Source organism: Heterodontus francisci, chromosome 1, assembly GCF_036365525.1.
Source record: "Heterodontus francisci isolate sHetFra1 chromosome 1, sHetFra1.hap1, whole genome shotgun sequence".
NCBI classification, from domain to species: domain Eukaryota; kingdom Metazoa; phylum Chordata; class Chondrichthyes; order Heterodontiformes; family Heterodontidae; genus Heterodontus; species Heterodontus francisci.
Window position 1 is genome coordinate 257,756,415 of NC_090371.1, and position 21,879 is coordinate 257,778,293.

General features: G+C 42.6%; 1 protein-coding gene across 2 annotated transcripts in view; it reads right to left on the reverse strand.

Moving 5' to 3' along the window:
* The window catches only part of mgst2 (microsomal glutathione S-transferase 2), a 48,053-nt gene extending 26,463 nt beyond the window's left edge, over positions 1–21,590 (reverse strand). The window contains exons 1-4 of one of the 2 annotated variants that reach the window (XM_068024975.1): positions 21,482–21,590; positions 20,772–20,895; positions 10,520–10,619; positions 2,150–2,220 (exon numbers count right to left, since the gene is read on the reverse strand). In XM_068024975.1, coding sequence (XP_067881076.1) covers positions 2,150–2,220; positions 10,520–10,619; positions 20,772–20,829 — 229 coding nt within the window. In that variant the 5' untranslated portion in view covers positions 20,830–20,895; positions 21,482–21,590. Of the gene's footprint in view, positions 1–2,149; positions 2,221–10,519; positions 10,620–20,771; positions 20,951–21,481 lie in introns of those variants that run through there. The other variant, XM_068025045.1, reaches the window with a different exon arrangement.
* Positions 21,591–21,879: the final 289 nt, after the last annotated feature.

Below are 21,879 nucleotides of genomic sequence, written 5' to 3' on the forward strand. Positions count from 1 at the left end.
GGATCCTTCAGAAGGAGGCAGAGGAAGAAAAGACAGCACAAAGAAAATGTAATTAGATTTAAAGTGTTTTGATGATGAAATGTCCAAGAGCAAATAAATCACACCTTAGATGATAATTTCAGTCTGTCCCAATGCAATTTTCCTTTATACTTCATAGGAAAGTAAACCAAGAGAAATGCATGGTGCCACACACAATTTTTAAAGATTAATCTCTCCATCAGGCTCTGTTAATAATGAAGGTTTTACAAAAGTTGACAAAGAATTCTGCCTAACCTCAACAATTTAATTTGTATTTCAGTACTTTTTATCCCTCTGATTATACAAAATGCTGGTGTTACCTTGGGGAAACAGGGTAGAAAGGAGTTGTTGTACCTGATAGTCTGAGGAGCTGAATTAAATTGCACTGTGTAACAAAACTGCTGGGAATCCTATGTTAAGGATGGTATCTGCTGATGTTAATTCAGCTCTCAACATACTGAAAAGGTTTGACAATTTCTCAATGAGGTCAGCAGCACTCATCTTTTAAATATGCAAGAATGTCTTTTGGGATTTTTTTTTTGGTGAGAATTATTTGCAAGCTTTTACACTGAGACAATATTCTTATGGCAAAAAGGCAATTCCTGTAAGTTTGCATTTTGTGTACACATTAGTACAGCAAATCCTCAAAGGTTTGTAGTCCCAACTATGCTTCTGTATGAGTGCAATATGAGCTTAGGCAGTGAGTTTTAGCAGGCTATTCAATCATGGCAGCATCACAAGCAGGACTGATCCTATCTTTGCCTAATGGCCAGATGTATGCACTTATATAGAAGGGATCACTGAACAGAAATCAGGGGTTGAAACTTATACTCCTGCCGCCGAAATCGGCAGCGGACGAAAATAATGATGGGCCGCACGTCGCGGAGCTGCTGCGGTCCAAAGCACGGCGGCTCATTTAAATAGCCGGGGCGGACCACCCATGCGCCACCCCACCGATGAAGTGGAGGGGACGGGCCGTCCGTTCCCAGCAATGGCGTCAGCTGCCTGCGCACAGACACTGACGCCATTTTTAAAGGGCTTCAAGCCCGACCGTTCAATTTAAAGAAACATTTGATTAAAAAATTAAATACATTTATTTTACCCCTCTCACAACCTCCCCCCAATAACCATAAAATTACTTGCCCCCTCCCCCTCCCAAAACACTTACTTTGTCCACCTGGCCTTCCCCCCACATAAACTTTAAACCATTACCATCCCACCATAACCGACACCAATGATATTACTTTGACCTCGGTCTTCCCCACACGCCCCGCAGTGAGAAACTTACATTCTCCCACCTCCCTAGTAGAGTTCTGCCTCATTTCCCCGGATGGGGATCCGAAGGCATGGGAGTGCCAGCGAACAGCCGGAAAGTCGCATCGGGACAGACGGTGGGAACGTAAGCATCATTAATTCATTCATTTAAATTCATGTTAAATGGGGTTCCGTCGCCGAGCAGCAGGGTGGGGGGGCCACTACAAGGCCTTGCCGCTGGCAATATCGGGCCGAGCCCTCACAGCATCGGGACACGTGGTGGCCCTCTCCCGGAGTCATTCTCCAGCCCCCATCCCCACTCCCCCAAAATCCAGATGTCGGGGTGTCAATAAAATTCAGCTCCAGGAGTGAAAACCCTGGCCAATTTTTCCCCATTCTAGCTCAGGCGTATTGAGGCTATTAATAATGGTCAACTGCTACCTGGGCCGAAATCTTCTAATTCAGCACTGGCCAGGGAATGAACCTGAGACCTGTCAGTACTGTACCGCTCAGTATCACAATGGCTAGTGCATTTACCCACTGAGTCTTTTTGGGCACTGGGAAAAATTTAAAGATATACATTATTTTCTCTCTCTTTTGTTCTCCATTCTTTACTACTGCCTTCAGACCTCTACAATGCTGCTATATAACAGGCTACTAGGAGGTGCAAGGGAATAGCCAAGTCACTTTACTTTCAATTTAATCTCCCTATAAAGGTAATGAAGGAACAAGTGTTCAGCCTAGGCCTGACACTGCCTAGGAACTTAGCACCTTAATGTGTCATGCAAGCAAACTGTAAGCATATATGTATGTATGTATGTATGTATGTATGTATTCGGGAAGAGCACTCTTCCCTTTTTAACGCATTACTACTCACCTTGATTGAAATACAATCCAGATGTCCACAATACAACCAAGAACAAAGGATAGAATTCAATCGAGTTCTGCCTGTATGAATTCAAACATATAACAAGCATGAAATAATTTACATATGCCATTTTCAAAAGGTATTTTATTAAAATTGCTTAAACACTCCACCCCAAAATTTTCTCCCCTTCTCTCATGAATGTGCTGAATCGTACTGGGAATTAGTTCCATGGGCACAGGGTGTCCTCTGATACCTCACTGCTCTTGACATGAGCCTAAAAACACCCGAGCAGTCTATTTAGGAGAGTAAATGGGCAGGGGTGGAACTGGCATCGTTCCAGGCCTGATGCAGATCTCACCACACAGACATACTGACAGGTGAGGGTTACTGGACAGTAATCACAAGCAGGAATCCTGGCTGATTTTTGATCTTCTGGGGCACTGAGGTCAACTGTACAGTTGAGCAACTCAAGGAGGTGTTTACGAAGCACAATCAAACTGTGAGTGGATTTTTTACAGCAGCTTTAAGAACATGATGCTGTAATATATTGCTTCCTGTTAAACCAGTACAGAATATCTGAAGCGTCAGATGGGTTAAACTCAAAAAGGGACCTTTATTAAACACGTCTTACTACTATATTTTACATCTTCCAACTCCGTACATGAGGGATCCATACACATGGTGTTACATCACTTCCTGTGATGAGGTATACAGTATGATTAGCATATTTAGCCCAGTTACAACCCAATGTTCAGTATACCACATTATGCTGGATTTCTCCCCAAGTCTCGGACTTCCATTTTTTACATAGACAATCACTGTGGTGCTTTCACACGTCTACCATAACGAGTCCTCTTTTCCTCTGAAGGGGACTGAGGTTTCGAGTCCTCTGAGAGGTCTCTCTGACACTGCTGTGCAAGAGTGGATTTAACAGATGACTCAGGTCCATCATTCAGGTTGTCTTCTGGATTGGTGGATGAACGCAGCATCTCTGGTCCATTAGATTTTACATATAACTGACTTCCCTGGTAAGGAAGCCACTTCTGTATTGCCACTAATGCATGTCTATTTCATCTCACCATACCATGCTATGCCTGGATAATATAGGACCTTGGATATGATGTCTGCAGTACCACTTCTCCAATAACGATTTTGGTCTCTGATCCAAACTGGCTCTCCTGGTTGGATGGCTGGTAGACTTTGTGCTTTGTGACATCCATCATGATTCCACCTCTGATTGGAACAATCTCTATCCTCTCCCTCACTTTTTCCAAGTCTTCCTCTCTTACTTGTACCATGGATGTATGTGTGTGTTGTATGATTGCCTTTAAGAGTGATGTCCCTTTAAGATCTTAGTATGCTAATGAGCCAAGTACCAGGATGTAGTCATGTGAATCCCAGCCAGAGTTACTCTGCAACTATAACACCCAGATTAAGGTTCTGTAAATAGTTAGCTCTGTACTGTATATTATAGCTGTAATAAACCTGTTTGAGATCTTCAACCAAGCGGACTCCATGCATCTCAATTATGTTGCATCAGACAACATAAAGAACTCATTACAAAGAATAGGTAGTTGAGTTTTCAGTCTTCTTCCCATTAGGAGGTCACATGGCGCTAACCCATTTTGTAGTGGGGTTGAATGATAGCTCAAAAAGTGCAACTTGAATATCCTCATTCTTTTTCAGCAATACTTTTACTGTACGCACTCCTCTTTCAGCTTCACCATTGCCTTGAGGGTATCTTGGTGAGCTAGTGGTATGAATGAATCCATATATCATGAACTCTGAAGTATTCATTGGCAAACTGTGATCCATTGTCTGAAATTATACGGTCTGGGATTCCATGTGTTGTGAATATCTCCTTCAACAATGTAATCACTGCTTCAGAAGTTCGACCCTGCAGTTGCTTGCCTTCTATCCATCTTGAGTAATAATTTACTACAGTCAAGAATGTTTTACCTCTGTATTCAAAATGATCCATCCCAAGACTTTCCCATGGTCTTGATGGAAAAGAAGATGACATCAGTGATTCTCTTGCCTCCTGGTGATGAATGGCACAAGTGATATATCTTGATATCATCTCTTCCAGTGATTTTGAAAGACCTGACCACCAAACAGAATTTCTTGCTCTTGTTCGACATTTTGTGGTGCCCAAATGTCCTTGGTGCAATCTTTGTAATATATATAGTCTCAGAACTCTCAGAATGACCAAGCTCTTGTCATAAATGAGTAAATCCTCAATTACACTGAGATGTCCTCTCTGTTCATAGTACTGTCTGAGAATAGGGGCTGGATTTTATGCATGTGAGCCACACGCCGCCATGCCACCACAATCTTCCTTGCGGCAGCCCACAATAATGTGTCGGTCGAGACGCTTCCCCCCCAGTCACCTGGAGGGGTTGGATTTTCCGACAGCAGCAATGACATTCACTGCCTGTGCGCAGGCGCTGACACCAACGCCATTTTTAAAGGGCAGCCAGCCCTGCCAGTGAATTTACAATTTTAAAGTTAGACCCCTCCCCCCAACCACTGTACCAATCAAAAATCTGTCACCCCTTTCCCACCTCACAAATAACAATTAAATTTAATATTTGCCTACACTTACCTTCAACACTTCACCTTCCTCCCCACAAACTGAACAAAGCGCAGAGGTCACCCCTTCCCACCAACCCTGCACTAGTACTGTAAATCTTACCCCGATTTCACTCCCCCCGCCCTCTCCAACCGCCCCCCAGCACTAAAACTCAAAAGCTCCCCCCTTTCCCACCACTGTGGCGCCTGCTTTCCCTGGATGGGAAAGTGAAGGTGTGTGAGTGCCAGCGCCACTCAGGAGATCACAGCCCGAAGGTAAGATTGGAGTGAATTTTATTTAAATCTATTCATGTGCTTAATTTAAATATTCAAAGCCAGGTCCCGTCACCTAGCGGCGAGGGGGCCGCCACAGACTCTTGCCACCGCCGGGAAGGTTAGGCCCAGCACTCCCGGCGTCGGACTCTGTGGCAGACCACTGCCAGAACGATCCTCTGGTCCCCCCCACCAACGTCGGAAGCTTTGTAAAATCCCAGCCTCGGATTGCGTTGCATGGATGCTGGCCATCCTTTGACACAATACTCTCTGACTTGATCACATTCTTCATCAGATTTCTGTGCATCACTGATTTCATTCAGTGTCTGAGATGTCGCTGGTCGAGTTCTGGTTGTTGTTGATGCAAAGATTTCTACCTCTTCAATTAGGGATACATCACCTCATTCAGATCTTGCAATTGGGATAAAAGACAACGCATCTGCTGTGATCTGCTGCTTTCCTGGAACATACTCTGTCTTTGCATCAAACCTCATCCTCAGTCTGAATCTTTGTACTTGTGGAGGCATCTTAGTTAATTCCTTTGCATTTAGGAGAGTTACCAATGGGTTGTGGTTTGTCTCTATCTTGAAGACAAGACCTATGGCATAGTCTGAAAACTTTTCACATGCCCATGTAACTGCTAATGTTTCTTTCTCTATCACTGCATATCTTTGTTCAGTCTTTTGTCAGTGAACAGGATGCATAGTAAACTGGTCTGAGCTTTCCCATCTGTCTGTATCTGAAACAGTACAGCCCAGTCCTGTAGAAGATGCATCTGCAGTGATGATAGTGGGTAGCTCAGGGTCATAGTGAGATGATACATCTGGTGATATCAGCATTTCTTTGATTCCCTCGAAAGATCTCTGAAGAGCTTCTTCCCAACACCATATATTGTCTTGTCTTAACAATTGACGGAGTGGCTCATTGACTGCAACTAGTTTGGCCAAAAACTTGCCCACTTGATTCACCATTCCCATAAAGGTAGCTCGGTCACATTCCTAGGAGTTGGAAACTCCTTGATTGCTCTTGTCTTTTGTGGATCAACTCTTACACCAGATCCATCAACAACATGTCCAAGGAATTTGACAATCAGCTGTGAGAACGCACATTTGTTCTAGAGTGCAAGTCCTGCTTCCAAAAAACCTTCCAAATGGGTTGATGAAGGTTGTGAGCAACTTACACTCTTCATCTTGGGGTAGTTGCCAAAAACCACTTTTTGCATCCAGCTTCGTGAAGGTGAGCTCATCCCCATTTTAGCCAAGCTCTCATCTACAGACGACACTGCACTTGGAAGTGGCCTCTCTTCCAGCACAAATGGCATTCGGCCTCTTAGGCAGAACAGTGTCTCTCTCAGTCACACCTCCTGGGCTGCCGCTAGGCACTCCTCCTGGCTCCCTTGCTTTTTGCCACCATGTTTCCTTTTCTTATGCCTAACAAACTCAACTGAATCGGCTGCCCTCACGACGGGACTCTCCCAGTCACCTCGGACCACGGGTCGATTCTGTTTTCTGACCTCCGCCTGTCTGCTCAGTTGATTTGATTTTTGATTTAGATTTAGAGATACAGCACTGAAACAGGCCCTTCGGCCCACCGAGTCTGTGCTGACCATTAACCGCCCATTTATACTAATCCTACACTAATCCCATATTCTAATCCCATATTCCTACCACATCCTCACCTGTCCCTGTATTCCCCTACCTATACTAGGGATAATTTATAATGGCTAATTTACCTATCAACCTGCAAGTCTTTTGGCTGTGGGAGGAAACCAGAGCACCCGGAGGAAACCCACGCAGACACAGGGAGAACTTGCAAACTCCACACAGGCAGTACCCAGAATTGAACCCGGGTCGCTGGAGCTGTGAGGCTGCGGTGCTAACCACTGCGCCACTGTGCTGCCCAGTTGGATTGCTTTTTGCTGGGGTTAGATCATCTCTTGACTGCAAGTGATCAGACAGCATCATCAAACATTCCAACAACAATTCTATCCCTGATCAGTTTGACCTTCAAGCCACTATACTCCCAGCCTTCTGCATGTTTGTACAAGTCGTTAACAAATGCATCCACATTTTCCCCTTGACACTGTAAGTGTTTGTTAAATTTGGCATCCTCCACCATATTTTTTCTCAAATTATAATATTAATCAAGTCCTTTGATTACTCGTTGTACATGGTTTTCTCCTCATCGATACTTTGCATTACGAGAATATCAGCCGCACAGTCATCCATCACATACAACAGCGTACTGACCTGCTCACTGCTTAGTTTCCTAGCTAGACCCAACGTGGTACAATGCCTGTCAAATCTTGGATACCACTTCGGCTACGCCTCGGCTTGATTCAGGCCCGCAACTTTTTCGAAGCTTTCCGGTAAAAGTAGGGACTTTTCCATCATTCCTGTTTACCGTTGCTGCCATATAATATTCTGCTTACTGTTAAACTAGTACAGAATATCTGAAGAGTCAGGTGTGTTAAAAGAAACTGGAGCTTTATTAAACATGTCTTCCTGCAATGGCTTACATCTTCCAAACCTGTACATGAGGGTTCCACACACGTGGTGTTACATCACTTCCTGTGCTGAGGTATACAGCATGATTAGCACATTTATCCCAGTAGCAACCCAATGTCCAGTATACCACATTATACTACAGATGTGATGGGCGATCAGCAGCTTAGCTGGGAAGGCCAAAGTTCAAAAGCTCTGACTAACATTTGCATTCAGATATCTTTCAGGTCACAATGCTGAATGAAAGAAAAAAATGGATGTAATGTAGCAATGGTTTGCCACATCACCCACATGGAGGGAAGGAAAGGGAGAGGAAATGGTGGGAACACGTTCCACGTTACCCAAATGGTTCTCCTGTGATATCGAGCATCGCAAATTCCAAACTATTTGATTATCTTACAGCCCCAATGCAGCAGGCAGCATTGAGGTGGGAGAGGAAAGGAGGCAGTGAAAATAGAAACTTAAAAAAACACAGAAGTAGCATCATTTTCCTCAAAACATCATTAGCTTGAGGTGCAATACTACATTTTCATCAGATATTCTGTTCCTTCACCAGAAACTAAGTCACTCTCCAGTGAAAATACTGATGCTCTTGTTTTGAAAGGATTTAAAAGTGGACTTAAAAGATTTTAAGTCAAAAGTACTTCCATTTTTAAAGAGTCAGATTAGACCAGGGTTTCCACTTCTGATTGCTATCTGTTTTTTGCTGGGAATAGCACTTATATAGACGGCAGGTAGGGATTGGGTCAGGATTGGCTGTGATGGCCTCCACAAATGAATAGTCCTCTTGCACATGCTGTCTAGGTTCACACATGAAGAGCGGACATTTGAGTAATATGGCTGCCGCCACCCACGTTTTGGTATTCCAGGACAAATCAGTGCCTTTGGGGTGGAAGAAGGGAAAGGAGAGGGAACACAGAATTTATTCACCTTAATGCAAACAGAATTTATTCACCTTGATGATGTGCAATGTTAAATTGTGCCTCTGTTATTTCGGAGAGCCACCATCACAATGCAATTACACACAAATGATTCATGTTCATGTGAAGTCAAATCTTGTGTTATCTAAAGACTTGCTCTGAATTATTTACCAGCAACGTATCATTATATAAATATGTCTCAATTAAGGTAAGGGACTGACTGACGTTAATTGCTGGCAATCAAAGATTGCAACTGAAAGCAAATAAAACCTCAACTTTTTTCCTGCTTTGAGTGTAATACTATTTTATCCACAGGGAAACAAAAAGGAAGATTCTTTCACAGTGTTTTATAAATAACAAAGCTGCTACAATGAAGTCTTACAACCTCGGCCTCCTGATCAACCCCAAGCTCAGGTTCCAACTCCATATCTTTTACATCACAATGACCAACTACTTCCACCTCCTTATCTCCAACCCTATGTCAGCCCATCTGTCACTGAAACCCTCATCCATGCTTTTGTCTATTCCAGTCTCAAATATTCCAATGCTCTCCTGGCTGGATTCCCATCCTCCAAAACTTCAGTTCAAACAAAAATGAAATGCCAATACTTTATCCACCGTCCCCTCTAATTTTTCTTTTTTTGTGCATGGCCTATTCACTTAAGAATGCGTGACCATTAAAATTTTTTGCGCGGCCAAGCATGTGCGGGAACTTAAAAGGACTGACTTGTGCGCGAACTTTAAGGGTACTATATGGCTGCAGGGTTGCTGCATAGTCAACCAGCTTAGAGGGAACATTGATCCCACCCTCCACTAAGTCCTGCTCGTCTATTTCCCTCATCCTTACTGACCTATATTGGCTCCCAGATCTTCCCTATCTCTGGAACCTCCTCCTGATTTACAACTCTCCCCCCTACACTTTGTCCTTCTGACTCTAGCTCCTTATGTATCACTTCCTCCCTTCACCCACCATTGGTAACCATGTCTTCAGCTGCTTAGGTCCCACATTCAGGAATTATTTGTCTAACCTCTCTACCTTCCTGTCCTTCTTTAAGTTCTTCCTTAAACACCCTCACCCACCACCCCCACCCCACCCAATAAGATTTTGGTCAGCCCTCCTGTCTTTGGTCTTTAAATTGCAGCTTTCTGAAGCAGCTGAGGTGTTTTATCTACAATAAACTCACTACATAGAGAGTGAGCTGCATTTCTCTGTACTGTAGCAAAGTGTTACCGAACAGGTAACAAGATTTATGCAATGTCATAAAATTTCGACAATAAGATTCTACAATTTCCTCGAATTCTCCTGGGCTAGGGAAGAAGAGGGGAAGGAAGAGGAAGAAAATCAGCCATAGATCCAGCTCCTGATTATCATTCACTGGGCCTCGAACCCAAATGGGAAGTGTGTGCATGTGTAGAATTTGGTCAGACAGGATCAACTGTGATGTGCGACACAGTCAAACAGCTACTCAAAATTTACTGTCGAGGCTCATTAATCAAGAATGGGCACAGGTAGCAGAAAGCTGCCATGGCACTGAATGCCAGTAAGAGTCAGCACCTTCAAGAGAGAGGAAGATAAAAACATTGAGTGTATCAGTAGTTATTTACTTCATACAATTGAAAATGTATCTGTGAGCTTGTTCTTTCCAAGAAAGCAGATGACGCAGGGGAGTATAAATGTTGATGGGATGTTTATGGTTGTAATTGCTACTAAGTACTGAGCCTTGCCTACCCTAAAACCTAGTGTAGCCCAGCCTGAGTTGTTGGGAACTGTGAGGCTATAGTTCTGAATAGTTGTGAAATGGCAGTGCTGCTTAGAAAGCTCTTGAGATACAAATTTGGCTCTTCCCCAAAAGGTCAGCTTGACTTACAAACAGTGCTAATTTTTCTTTTTACAATTAAATAATTCAGATTGATTTACACCCAACATGATACTTAATGGAGAAAAATGCACTAAGAACTTCCTTTTAATTTTTTTAGTGATAAAAAAAGGCCTTAAAATGACCACAGTAAAAGATTGAGCACAATTTCATTTGGGAACAAAATGGAAGAAAGAAATATTTAGTCAATTCTTCAGTACTAATACATACTGCAAAAGATTCAAATAAACTTACTGTGCACGAAAGATTCTTTCAAAATCAGCCGATCCTGTAACTAATGGTGGGATAACTTTATACTTCTTCCTGGCATCTCCTACTCGCTTGGCAAAATATGCTGCACATACAAAGGAAAATTTAATTCATGGGCATTAATTAAACTTTTACCTTTTTTTAAAAAGAATACAGGTGGCATTGCAACAGTACAACCAAAAGCCAACAGACAAATCACAAAATTCTCATAGCCTAATGCATGCTCCAGGCAACTCTTGCTTATTAAGTGACCCTGCATTTAAGCATCTGTACACATGGGGCTGTATTGCAGGTGATGATACTATCTGAAGAGAGTCCAAAAGGCAGGAGATGCAATGCATAAAGGATTCATTGCTGGTGTGTGTGAACTTTAGAACTCATGTAGAATATTGAGGTTCAGCTGCGGAAACGCATTAGTTCAAGAAATTATCATGCAAAGTTTTGCTTAGGCATAACTGCAATGTTCAGCTCTGGTCATGATTTTGTAAGGACTGACAGCAGAGCCAGATCTCTCCACTGATGCACACTTCATCACGCCCATTAGCCTGCATGGCTTTGAATTATATTGAACCCAGAAGTGAAAGGTTTTTATTTTGAAGCTGCCGAGCAGAGCTACAATACTCTTCAGAGGCAGAGACAGACATTCTAGATATTGGAGCCACTGACAGTGACATGTAGGAACATGCTTTAATGGGAATTCCCACTTGTACCAGCTTTGCAAACCAAATTTGTCACTTGTTTGCTGAGAATGGATTAATTGCTTTCGTTTTCAGCCATGATTGCAACTCTTTTAATGTCACTTTCAAGTAAATTTCTGGAAATTTGGTGGCTGCATAAACCTTTCCATACGTTTTGAGGATCAGAGACCACAGAGTAAGAGATAAGCTCAACTCTGTTTTGTTGATGTTGTTGTTTTAATGTGCCAATGCACAACCAAGGAAACTCACAAAATCATTAGCGTGAATCGCAGAGATGAGCTCCACTGATATAAATTGCTGTCTTCCAAATTAATAAACCAATAGCAAGGATCTTCCTGGCCTGTATAGCTTAGCATTACATCAGGCATTTCCCCCCCAAATGAGGTAACTCGCTCCATACCATAGACAACAGCAGCTCTCCAATACCACCACCTAACTGTCACCCTTTATGTCTCAGGCTGCACCATGAACTTTGCCAGTCTGGGCAATGTGGGGAAGCCAAAGGTCAGCCTGATCCTGTCCTCACTCAAGAACCTTATACATGCATTTCCAGCAGAGGTCACTTAATAGCAAACAGAAGCAGGAGTCCTCGCTAAACATACCCCTCTGACTCCCTGGGTTGCTAAGCCTAATTATACTCACTCCCACCGCTGCCCAAGCTGAGATCAACTAATTCAGCACAGACAAACAACTGAATCTGGCGCTTTCCCGGCCAGTTCTAAATCAGTAGCATGGCAGGTGTGAATTTACCTACTGATCCATCCTACAAATATGAAGGAAATAAACGTACATATAATCTGTGTGGTCAATTGCCTTGTACTGTGGTGCTCACAGCTATTGGTTTGAAGATTATGATTTAAGTAGTCCACTTAGGGCCTCTAGTGGTAAAAATATAGTATTGCAAAAATATGCCACTGCACTGACCCTGACTAAAATATTCTGACACTAAAGTCCCAAACAAGTATCACGACGCATGCATTTTTACACTTTCTCAGAATTTTCTGCCTTGAGTCTATACGCATTAAGGACTGTGTGTTCAGGACCTCTTGATTCAGACTCCTTTTACATAGGGATATTTTGGGGTTTCATTGGAAAAGGAGAAAAGTGAAGTTGCACAATTGAAAATTAAGCAAAATCCTTCATTTGACTTCAGACTTTGCTAACACAGTTTCTATCAAAATCGGGATATGTTTCCACCTTTGAAGACCCCATAATGCAGAATCGGTTTTGCCTTGTGTTGTTTTCTAGTTTGAAGTGCTTCAGTTATCCACAGCTACCCTCAACTGTCAAAGACAAATTATTTATACCTTAGCTCAGATGTCAACCACATGACTCGGTAACATACCTTCATGCTTGGCTGCCAGTGTCTCTCTCTCTCTCTCTCACTCCATATTTACTTATTGACTCTCCATGTTTTCTGTGGGTTTTTTTGTTACCTAGAACTGTTTGTCTCTATTTTGTTTTAAGAGGTATATTCTAATGTTGTGCATTTAGCATCAGCATGTTGGATACAGAAATGGTCAGCAGAAATGGTCCAATTATATTGATTACTCAAATTTATACCAATAATGGCTCAGTGAGATAATAGACATCCCAGTATGCGACAGGGTGATACAAACCAGTGCAACAGAGCCATGCAGATGAGGAAAGTTCAACGTTTGATCGCTGTGTGTTGCTGATTCAAGCCAGAGCACTGGTGGGCAACTACAGGCTAGGGAGCAAGAGGGGCGGGGAAAAGGCAGTACTGGATAACTCTTGACTGTTATCCAGTAAACAATACTGGAAAAGTATGGACTTGTTACACATGTCACAGCTCAATAGTCAGCTATTTAGGCTCATTCACAAAGAATAGTTTCTTGGATGAGATACATGGAGAGATGTTCGTATTTGTAGGACTGTAGCATGACTCGCCACTCAAAAGAGGAGGGGGAAGAGAATGACAAATAAATACTAATACATTATTACTGCACATGACCTTGAAAACACTGCATCACATGACATTCTAGTACAATGTCACAAAGATTTTCATCTCAAATATACGCACATTATTTGTTATACAGGAGTGTACAACAAAATACAAGCAGCAGTTTGCAGTGCACTACTGATCTGGGTTGTGAGGGTCTGCTATTGTGAGGGAACTGACTTATACATAATGGCAGAGGAAAACCCTAGATGATATTGTTACACGCCAGAATACAGGTGCAACCATCAAAAATAACTAGATATTTTGGCATTAAAAATATTTTATGGTTCACATTTAATTTGCACTAAATCACATCTTCCCCTTCCCTCCCCTATCAGCATTCCAAAGGGATCGCTCCCTCCACGACACCCTGGCCCACTCCTCCATCACCCCCGTCACCTCACCCCCTTCCCACAATACCTTCCCATGCAATCACAGAAGGTGTAACACATGCCCTTTTACCTTCTCTCTCCTCACCATCCAAGGCCTCACATACTCCCTCCAGGTGAAGCAGAGATTTACTTGTACTTCTTTCAATTTAGTATATTGTATTTGCTGCTTACAATACGGTCACCTCTACAGCGGGGAGACCAAATGCAGATTGGGTGACCACTTTGTGGAACACCTCTGCTCTGTCCGCAAGCATGACCCCGAGCTACTGGCTGCTTGCTTTTTTAATTCACCACCCTGCTCTCACACCCACATTTCTGTCCTTGGCCTACTGCAGTGTTTCAATGAAGGTCAATGCTATCTCAAGGAACAGCACCTCATCTTCCGATTAGGCATTCTACAGCCTTTTGGACTCAATATTGACTTCAATAATTTCAGACCATGAGCTCCATTATTTATTTATTGGTTTTATTTTTACATTTTTTAAAATATTATTTTATTATTTATTTTTCAACCATGTGCCAGTCATGTTTTGCATTTCAACAGACCTTTTCATTATTTTGCCATTAGCCCTCTTTCTCGACTAATGCTTTGTCTTTTACTAGAACTATTTAACACCCCCTTTGCCTTTTGTTCCATGAACATCTCTGTCATTTAATCTCTCCTGCCCTCAGTCCGATCACAGACTTTCCCTTTAGTTCTTCTTCCCCCCAACTTTCACTTGCTCAAAAGACTGTTACATTTCTAACCTTTGCCAGTTCTGATGAAAAGTCACAGACCTGAAACATTAACTCTGCTTCTCTCTCCACAGATGCTATCAGACATGCTGAGCATTTCCAGCACTTTCTGTTCTTATTTCCGAGTTCCAGCATCCGCAGTATTTTGCTCTTATTTCCCAACTTTTCATCAGTATTAGTGTAGACAGATTGGAATACACCTTGTTCTAATTTATCCCATCAACATATAATCCAGCCTTGGGAGTCTTTCCCAAGTTTCAATTAGTGCGGAATTACGGGAGGTTTTGTGGTATGAATCCAGGATGAACTAGACAATTGCCCAAATAAGGTTATGAAACCACAGGGCATTGGAACCACACAGTGAAGATCATGGGATCACTGCTCCAAATTGCGCTCACAATGAGTCACCAATCTCCGGTGAGAGGTCAAGTGGTAGTTTGGCATTTTTCCCTACAAAGGGGGAAAATAATCAGAGTGAGAATCACATCATGCCTCTCTCTTACACTAGTGATGAAGCAACATGGGCAGCAGTTTGACAGCAGGCTCTGGTTTCTGGCGCAGGGAAATTAAAAGGTAAGAGCAGAGGACAATTAAAATGCCTTCAGAGAATGTCACAGTTGATGCCATAATTCTCAACATATTAAATTGCAGAGTCTTGGGATATGTGTTCGTTTTCGCCATTCCCAGTAAATGGTAGTCCCAACCCCAGCCATGTCACGATGTGAAGACATTACCTGGGTATCAGTAGTTATCCAGAAAAAGAAAATAAATCAGGAATCACCTTGGTTCACTCTTATCTATGCCTCTTTGTGGCTGGCAGACGTCTTAACCATTCTGCATCTGCCAAAACACCTTTGCACTCTGCATTACTGCAAGGCATAAGGGAAATATTCAGGCCTTGAAGACAGCACTCCAAAGAGGCAATAAGCTGTTCCCTTGCATCAAAGGTCTAACTGATGAGAATGGAAAAATTGGGAATCTTACAGTCTTGAAAGCAGGCAACAAAGGTGATCTTAAATAATATCATTGAATTGTATAGATAGGTTAATCCACAGCATTACTTTCAAGTATGCCAGCGTACTAGAACAAGGAATCATATGCTAACATTTGTGAAAAAACTTTGGGCAGATGTGAAGAAAAACTTCCTCATTTAAAGAGTGTTGTATACTTGGTATGATCTTTCAACCAAGCAAGTCAGCCCACCTTCCCGTTTCGAAGTCAAGTGTTGTTCCAGATTAAATCAGCTAACTGGCATACATCAGAATTTAAATTGGGGCTTCTGGTCTATATGGCTCAGTTACTCACAGAATAAGCATTCTGAGGCAACCAGGGAGCCTCACTGGAGGAATGTCTTAGGAACAGTTACTGAGCTCAAAGACATGAAGGTGGTGCACAGCCATGAACTCAAAGAATTTTTCCAATTATTTAATTTCCACCGTGAGCACTATTTCAGCTCCCTCCAAATTTTGGTCTTGATATTTTCTTCGAGAAGTTCCTGATTTCATTCATTAAAACAAAATATGCAAGACAAAAAGAAATCAGCAAAGCAAATATGCAAAACATCACAGAATTGAAGAAAGATATTCAAGTGACAAATTCTTTGAAGTAGTTTGACTTTCAACAGGTTGCACTCCTTGGTGGTGACACTCTAATGAAGTTTAAGAAGTAAGTAGCTCACGCTTAGTGCACTGGTGACCAAATAGCAGGGGACGATATCAAAGTAACTTGCTTTACAGAAATCCTTCACAATTATTAAACCTTTTCACTTCAATTGATTCTGTAAAAAGACACCAAACTTAAAAACAAAATAAAATGTCATTTGTAGCCTCATATCCCACCAAAACTTAACCAGTTAAAAATTATTTAATAGCCTTTGCAGTTTTTTTAAAATTAAAACTAGCCTAATGGTAGCAGCAGAGTGGGGAATCTCTGGCTAAATAAAGACAGGACTTCTTTCCTTTCCTCTGAAATCAGCCAGTCCTTAGGGACAGTGGTGTATGTTTTCTTTTATCCCCTTTACTCCTTCCCCCCCCCACTCCAAAAAAAAAACAAACCAGATGGCATAGGGATGGGATTCAGCCAATGTTCCATATTACAATGAAGACACTTTACTTCCCTGACATTTACTGAGTTTTTCCTAACCTTAGCTCAGCTACCAAATGGAAGTTTGTACTCCTCAAGGTGGAGGATCAGCATTAGAATCCTGTGAAATGCTGCAGAAACACATCTATTGTCAGCTGCTGTATCAGGAAACCAAGAATCCAGATCATTCCGTTTTCTTGCTGATTTAAGTTAGAATATAATAGTATTAAGGAGAAGTGAACGGGAAGTGAGAGGAATTTAGAAATTGAGCTTTGGAGCTCAGAGACAATGTTAACATCTCTAAGCTGCACAGACTGGGAACGTCCCAGGTTTTGTGCTGCGTTAGCCGCTTTCAGGCAGGGTAGAATCATACAGCACAGAAGGTGGCCATTTGACCCATCATTACAATGTTCGCTCTTGAAAGAAATACCCAATTAGTTTCACTCCCCTGCTCTTTCCCCATAGCCGTTATTCTTTTTCCTTCTCAAGGATATATCCATTTCCCTTTTGCTATTTAATCTGCTTTCATCACCCTTTCAAGTAGTACATTCTAGATCACAACGTAAAACTTCTCATTTCTTTAGCTCTTTTTCCAATTACCTTAAATCTGTATCCCTGGTTACTGACGCTCTCATCAATGGAAACAGTTTCTCCCTGCCTACTTTATCAAAATGCCTCATAATTTTGAGCACCTCTATCAAATTGCTTGTTAACCTTCACTGGTCTAAGGAGAACAATCCCAGTCTCTCCGGTTCGTCATCCTTAATACCATTCTAGTAAACAAAAACCTAAACTCCCCCACAATCCAGTAGAGGACAGTCAGACTACTCATGTGCTATATTACTCCTGTTAAGTGTTGTCTTGTGACCATAGAATGATACAGCACAGAAGAAGGCCAGTCAGCCCATCATGCCTGTGCTGTCTCTTCAAAAGAGCTAGTCAATTAGTTCCTTGCTGGACTGTTGTCAACAGTGCCATCAAGCGGCACTTGCTCAGCAATAACCTGCTCACTCACGCTCAGTTTGGGTTCCGCCAGGGCTACTCAGCTCCTGACCTCGTTACAGCCTTGGTTCAAACATGGACAAAAGAGCTGAACTCAAGAGGTGAGGTGAGAGTGACTGCCCTTGACATCAAGGCAGCATTTGACTGAGAATGGCATTAAGGAGCCCTAGCAAAACTGAAGTCAATGGTAATCAGGGGGAAAACTCTCTGCTGGTTGGACTCATACCTAGCACAAAGGAAGATGGTTGTGGTTGTTGCAGGTCAGTCATCTCAGTCCCAGGACATCACTGCAGGAGTTCCTCAGGGTAGTGTCTTAGGCCCAACCATCTTCAGCTGCTTCATCAATGACATGCCCTCCATCATATGGTGAGAAGTGGGGATGTTCGCTGATGATTGCACCATGTTCAGCATCATTCATGACTCCTCAGATATTGAAGCAGCCCATGTCCATGTGTAGCAAGACTTGGACAACATCCAGGCTTGGGCTGAAAAGTGGCAAGTAACATTCGTGCCACACAAGTGCCAGGCAATGACCATCTCAAACAAGAGAGAATCTAAACATTCTTGTAGACTGTACATCTCAGCAGGAGTCAGTGAAGTCAGGAGAGGGAAGTGGAGGGAGTGACACTTATTACATATTTAGAAGGAATGGAACAAATCTCTTACCCTGCTGAACGACAGACAGCATATGAATATATGAACACACGAATTAGGGGCAGGAGTAGGCCACTCAGCCCTTCAAGCTTGCTCCGCCATTCAATAAGTTCATGGCTGAACTGATTACTCCACATTTCCACCAACCCCCGATAACCTTTCACCCCCTTACTGATCAAGAACATATATACCTCTGCCTTAAAAATATTCAAAGATTTTGCTTCCACCGCCTTTTGAGGAAGAGAAAGACTCATGACCCTCTGACAGAAAATAATTCTCATCTCTGTCTCAAATGGGCAACCCCTTATTTGTAAACAGTGACCCCTAGTTCTAGATTCTCCCACAAGGGGAAACATCCTTTCCACATCCACCCTGTCAAGACCCCTCAGGATCTTATATGTTTCAATCAAGTCGCCTCTTACTCTTCTAAATTCCAGTGGATACAAGCCTAGTCTGTCCAACCTTTCCTCTTAGGTCAGCCCACCCATTCCAAAGACTAATGTCGAGTAAACCTTCGCAAAGGTTTGTACTGCCTCCAACGCATTTACAGCCTTCCTTAAGTAAGACCAAAACTGTACACAGTACTCCAAATATGGTCTCACCAATGCCCTGTATAGCTGAAACATAACCTCCCTACTTTTGTATTCAATTCCCCTCACAATAAACGATAACATTCTATTAGCTTTCCTAATTACGTGTTGTATCTGCATACTAAGCTTTTGCGAATCATGCACCAGGACACCCAGGTCTCTCTGATCTCAGAGCTCTGCAATCTCTCACCATTTAGATAATATGCTTCTTTTTTATTCTTCCTGCCAAAGTGGACAATTTCACACTTTCCAACATTATACTCCATTTGCCAGGTCTTTGCCCACTCATTTAAACTATCTATAATCCCTTTGTAGCCTCCTTACGTCCTCTTCACAAGTTACTTTCCTATCTATCTTTGTGCCATCAGCAAATTTAGCAACCATACCTTTGGTCCCCTTATCTAAGTCATCGATATAAATTGTAAAAAGTTGAGGCCCCAGCACAGATCCCTGTGGCACACCACTCGTTACATCTTGCCAACCAGAAAATGATCCATTTATGCCTACTTGGTTTCCTGATAGCCAGCCAATCTTCTATCCATGCCAATATGTTACACCCTACACCATGAGCTTTTATTTTCTGCAATAATCTTTGATGTGGCACCTTATCAAAAGCCTTCTGGAAATCTAAACACAATACATCCACCGGTTCCCCTTTATCCACAGCACATGTAACTCTCTCAAAGAACTCCAATAAATCGGTTAAACATGATTTGCCTTTCACAAAGCCTTGTTGACTCTGCCTGATTACCTTGAATTTTTCTAAATGCCCTGCTATAATGTCTTTAACAATATCTACTAACATTTTACTTAAGACAGATGTTAAGCTAACTGGCCTGTAGTTTCCTGCTTTGTCTCCCTCCCTTTTTGAATAAAGGAGTTACATTCGCTATTTTCCAATCTAACAGAACCTTCCCCGAATCAAGGGAATTTTGGGAAATTAAAACTAACACATCAACTATCTCACTAGCCACTTCTTTTAACACTCTAGGATGAAATCCACAAGGACCCGGGACTTGACAGCCCGCAGCTCCAGCAATTTGTTCAGTACCACTTCCCTGGTGTTTGTAATTTTTTTGAGTTCCTCTCTCCCTTATATTTCCTGGTATGTTACTTGTTTCCTCAATAGTGAAGACCAATGCAAAATACCTGTTCAATCCATATGCCATCTCCGTATTACCCAATAATTCCCCAGACAGCAGCGAAACAACAGCCAGCAAGACACAATCTTTCACCATGACTCCTAGCAAACTAGACCAGAAACTGAACTGGTAAACATATAAATGCTGTGGCTACACGTGCAGGTCAGAGGCTGGGAATTCTGTGGCGTGTAACTCACCTCCTGACTCCCCAAAAGCCTGTCCTCCATCCGCAAGCCACAAGTCAGGCATGTGATAGATAATTCTCCACTTGCCTGGATGAGTGCAGCTCCAACCATACTCAAGAAGCTTGACACCATCCAAATCAAAGCAGCCTGCTTGACTGGCACTCCCTCCACCACCGATGCACAGTGACAGCAGTGTGTACCATCTATAAGATGCACTGCAGCAACTCCCCAAGGCTCCTTCCACAGCACCTTCCAAACCTGCAACCTCTACTACTTAGAAGTACAAGGCAGCAGATGTTTGGGAACACCACCATCTGCAAGTTGCTCTCCGAGCCACACACCATCCTGACTTGGAACCACATCACCGTTCCTTCACTGTTACTGAGTCAAAATCCCAGAATGCCCTCCCTAGCAGCTGTGGGTGTACCTACACCCCATGGACTGCAGGAGTTCAAGAAAGCAGCTCACCTCCATCTTCTCAATTAGGGATGGGCAACAAATGCTGGCCTAGTCAGCGACACCCACATCCCCTGAACAAATTATAAAAAAATGTCTCAATGGGTGAGGGAGGAGAGAGGGAATACAGTCAGTTGCAGCTGTTCCTCACTAGTTGGAAAATCCTGCTGAAAAACGTCTGGAAGTCAAGTGAGAGTAGAATCTGTGATGCACCCCGCCCTTGCTTATTGACAGGGTCAAAGCTGACATGAGGACTGTACACATCAGCAGGAGCCAGTGAAGTCAGGAGAGGGAAATAGGGTCGAGCGACACATATCTATAAGGAACGGAACTCTTACCCTGCTGCATGGCAGATAGCAGCGAAACAGCAGCCAACAATACACAATCTTTCGCCATGACTCCTGGCAAACTAGAACAACGAGTGACAACAGCCGAATACCTCGGGGATAAGAGCAGCTCCACCTATGGAGGAAGAGGTGGGGCAGGTAATAGTGAAAACCAAGAGCAAGAGGTCCATTCAGTTTCAGCCGCCGGTGCAAGGAAATGGCATCACGCTGAGATTATTGACAAGGCTGCGATTTAATTTGATCTCACTGAAGTTGTTAAATAAACCAACATACATAAACCCCACCGCTGTCGCCTTTGCAGAAAATCTATTTGCTAATTGCAATTCAGGGTCACCCATTTTTAATGCAGACATTTTCCCTATTTCAAAAAATTATGTCCAAAACTCTGGCTCTTATTATAACCTCCAGAATGAAATAATACCCTACGCCCGGGGATTTAATACTATCTCGTCGGAAGAGCTGCTACTTGCTTCATATTTTGAAAGGGGTGAGAATTAGCAAATAAATGAGTGTTTTCTTCTATCATTATATTTCGGTTTTGCCCGCCTCTGATAAAGTGATTATGTTCTGTCCAAAGTTCAGAAAGTGCTGTTGGAATCCGGCGCCCACTTGATCAAACAGCCGAAGTCAACTTCTAACAATGTATCTGGGACTTGCTCGCTGATCGCTTTAAATTACAAAGTAGATTTTTTTCATCCTACCAGCAATCCTAGTTGGCGATAGTCTGCAAATCTAAACAACCTTTACATTGGTGCACGTTTAAATACTTTGTTTTAAAAACTCTGTATTGACTGTCAAACGAACAAACAAATCGGCTGGTAAGCGAAAGCCACATTTCTGCAAAAATATATATACAGTATTCGACAGCAACATCTAGTGATTTACAGGCGAACTGCACCACATGAGCTTAACCAAACCGAGATTTTATATTGTATGATATAACCTTTATCAAGTCTCAGGAACATCTTTAACTCACTTCTTGTGCACAACATGACATCTAGAGATCCAGGCCAGAATGGAGAGTGAAAATGATGATCAAGAGCATCAGTTATCTGTCCACCTTACCGCCCCCTCCGCATTTGTTTAATGCCTCTTGCTT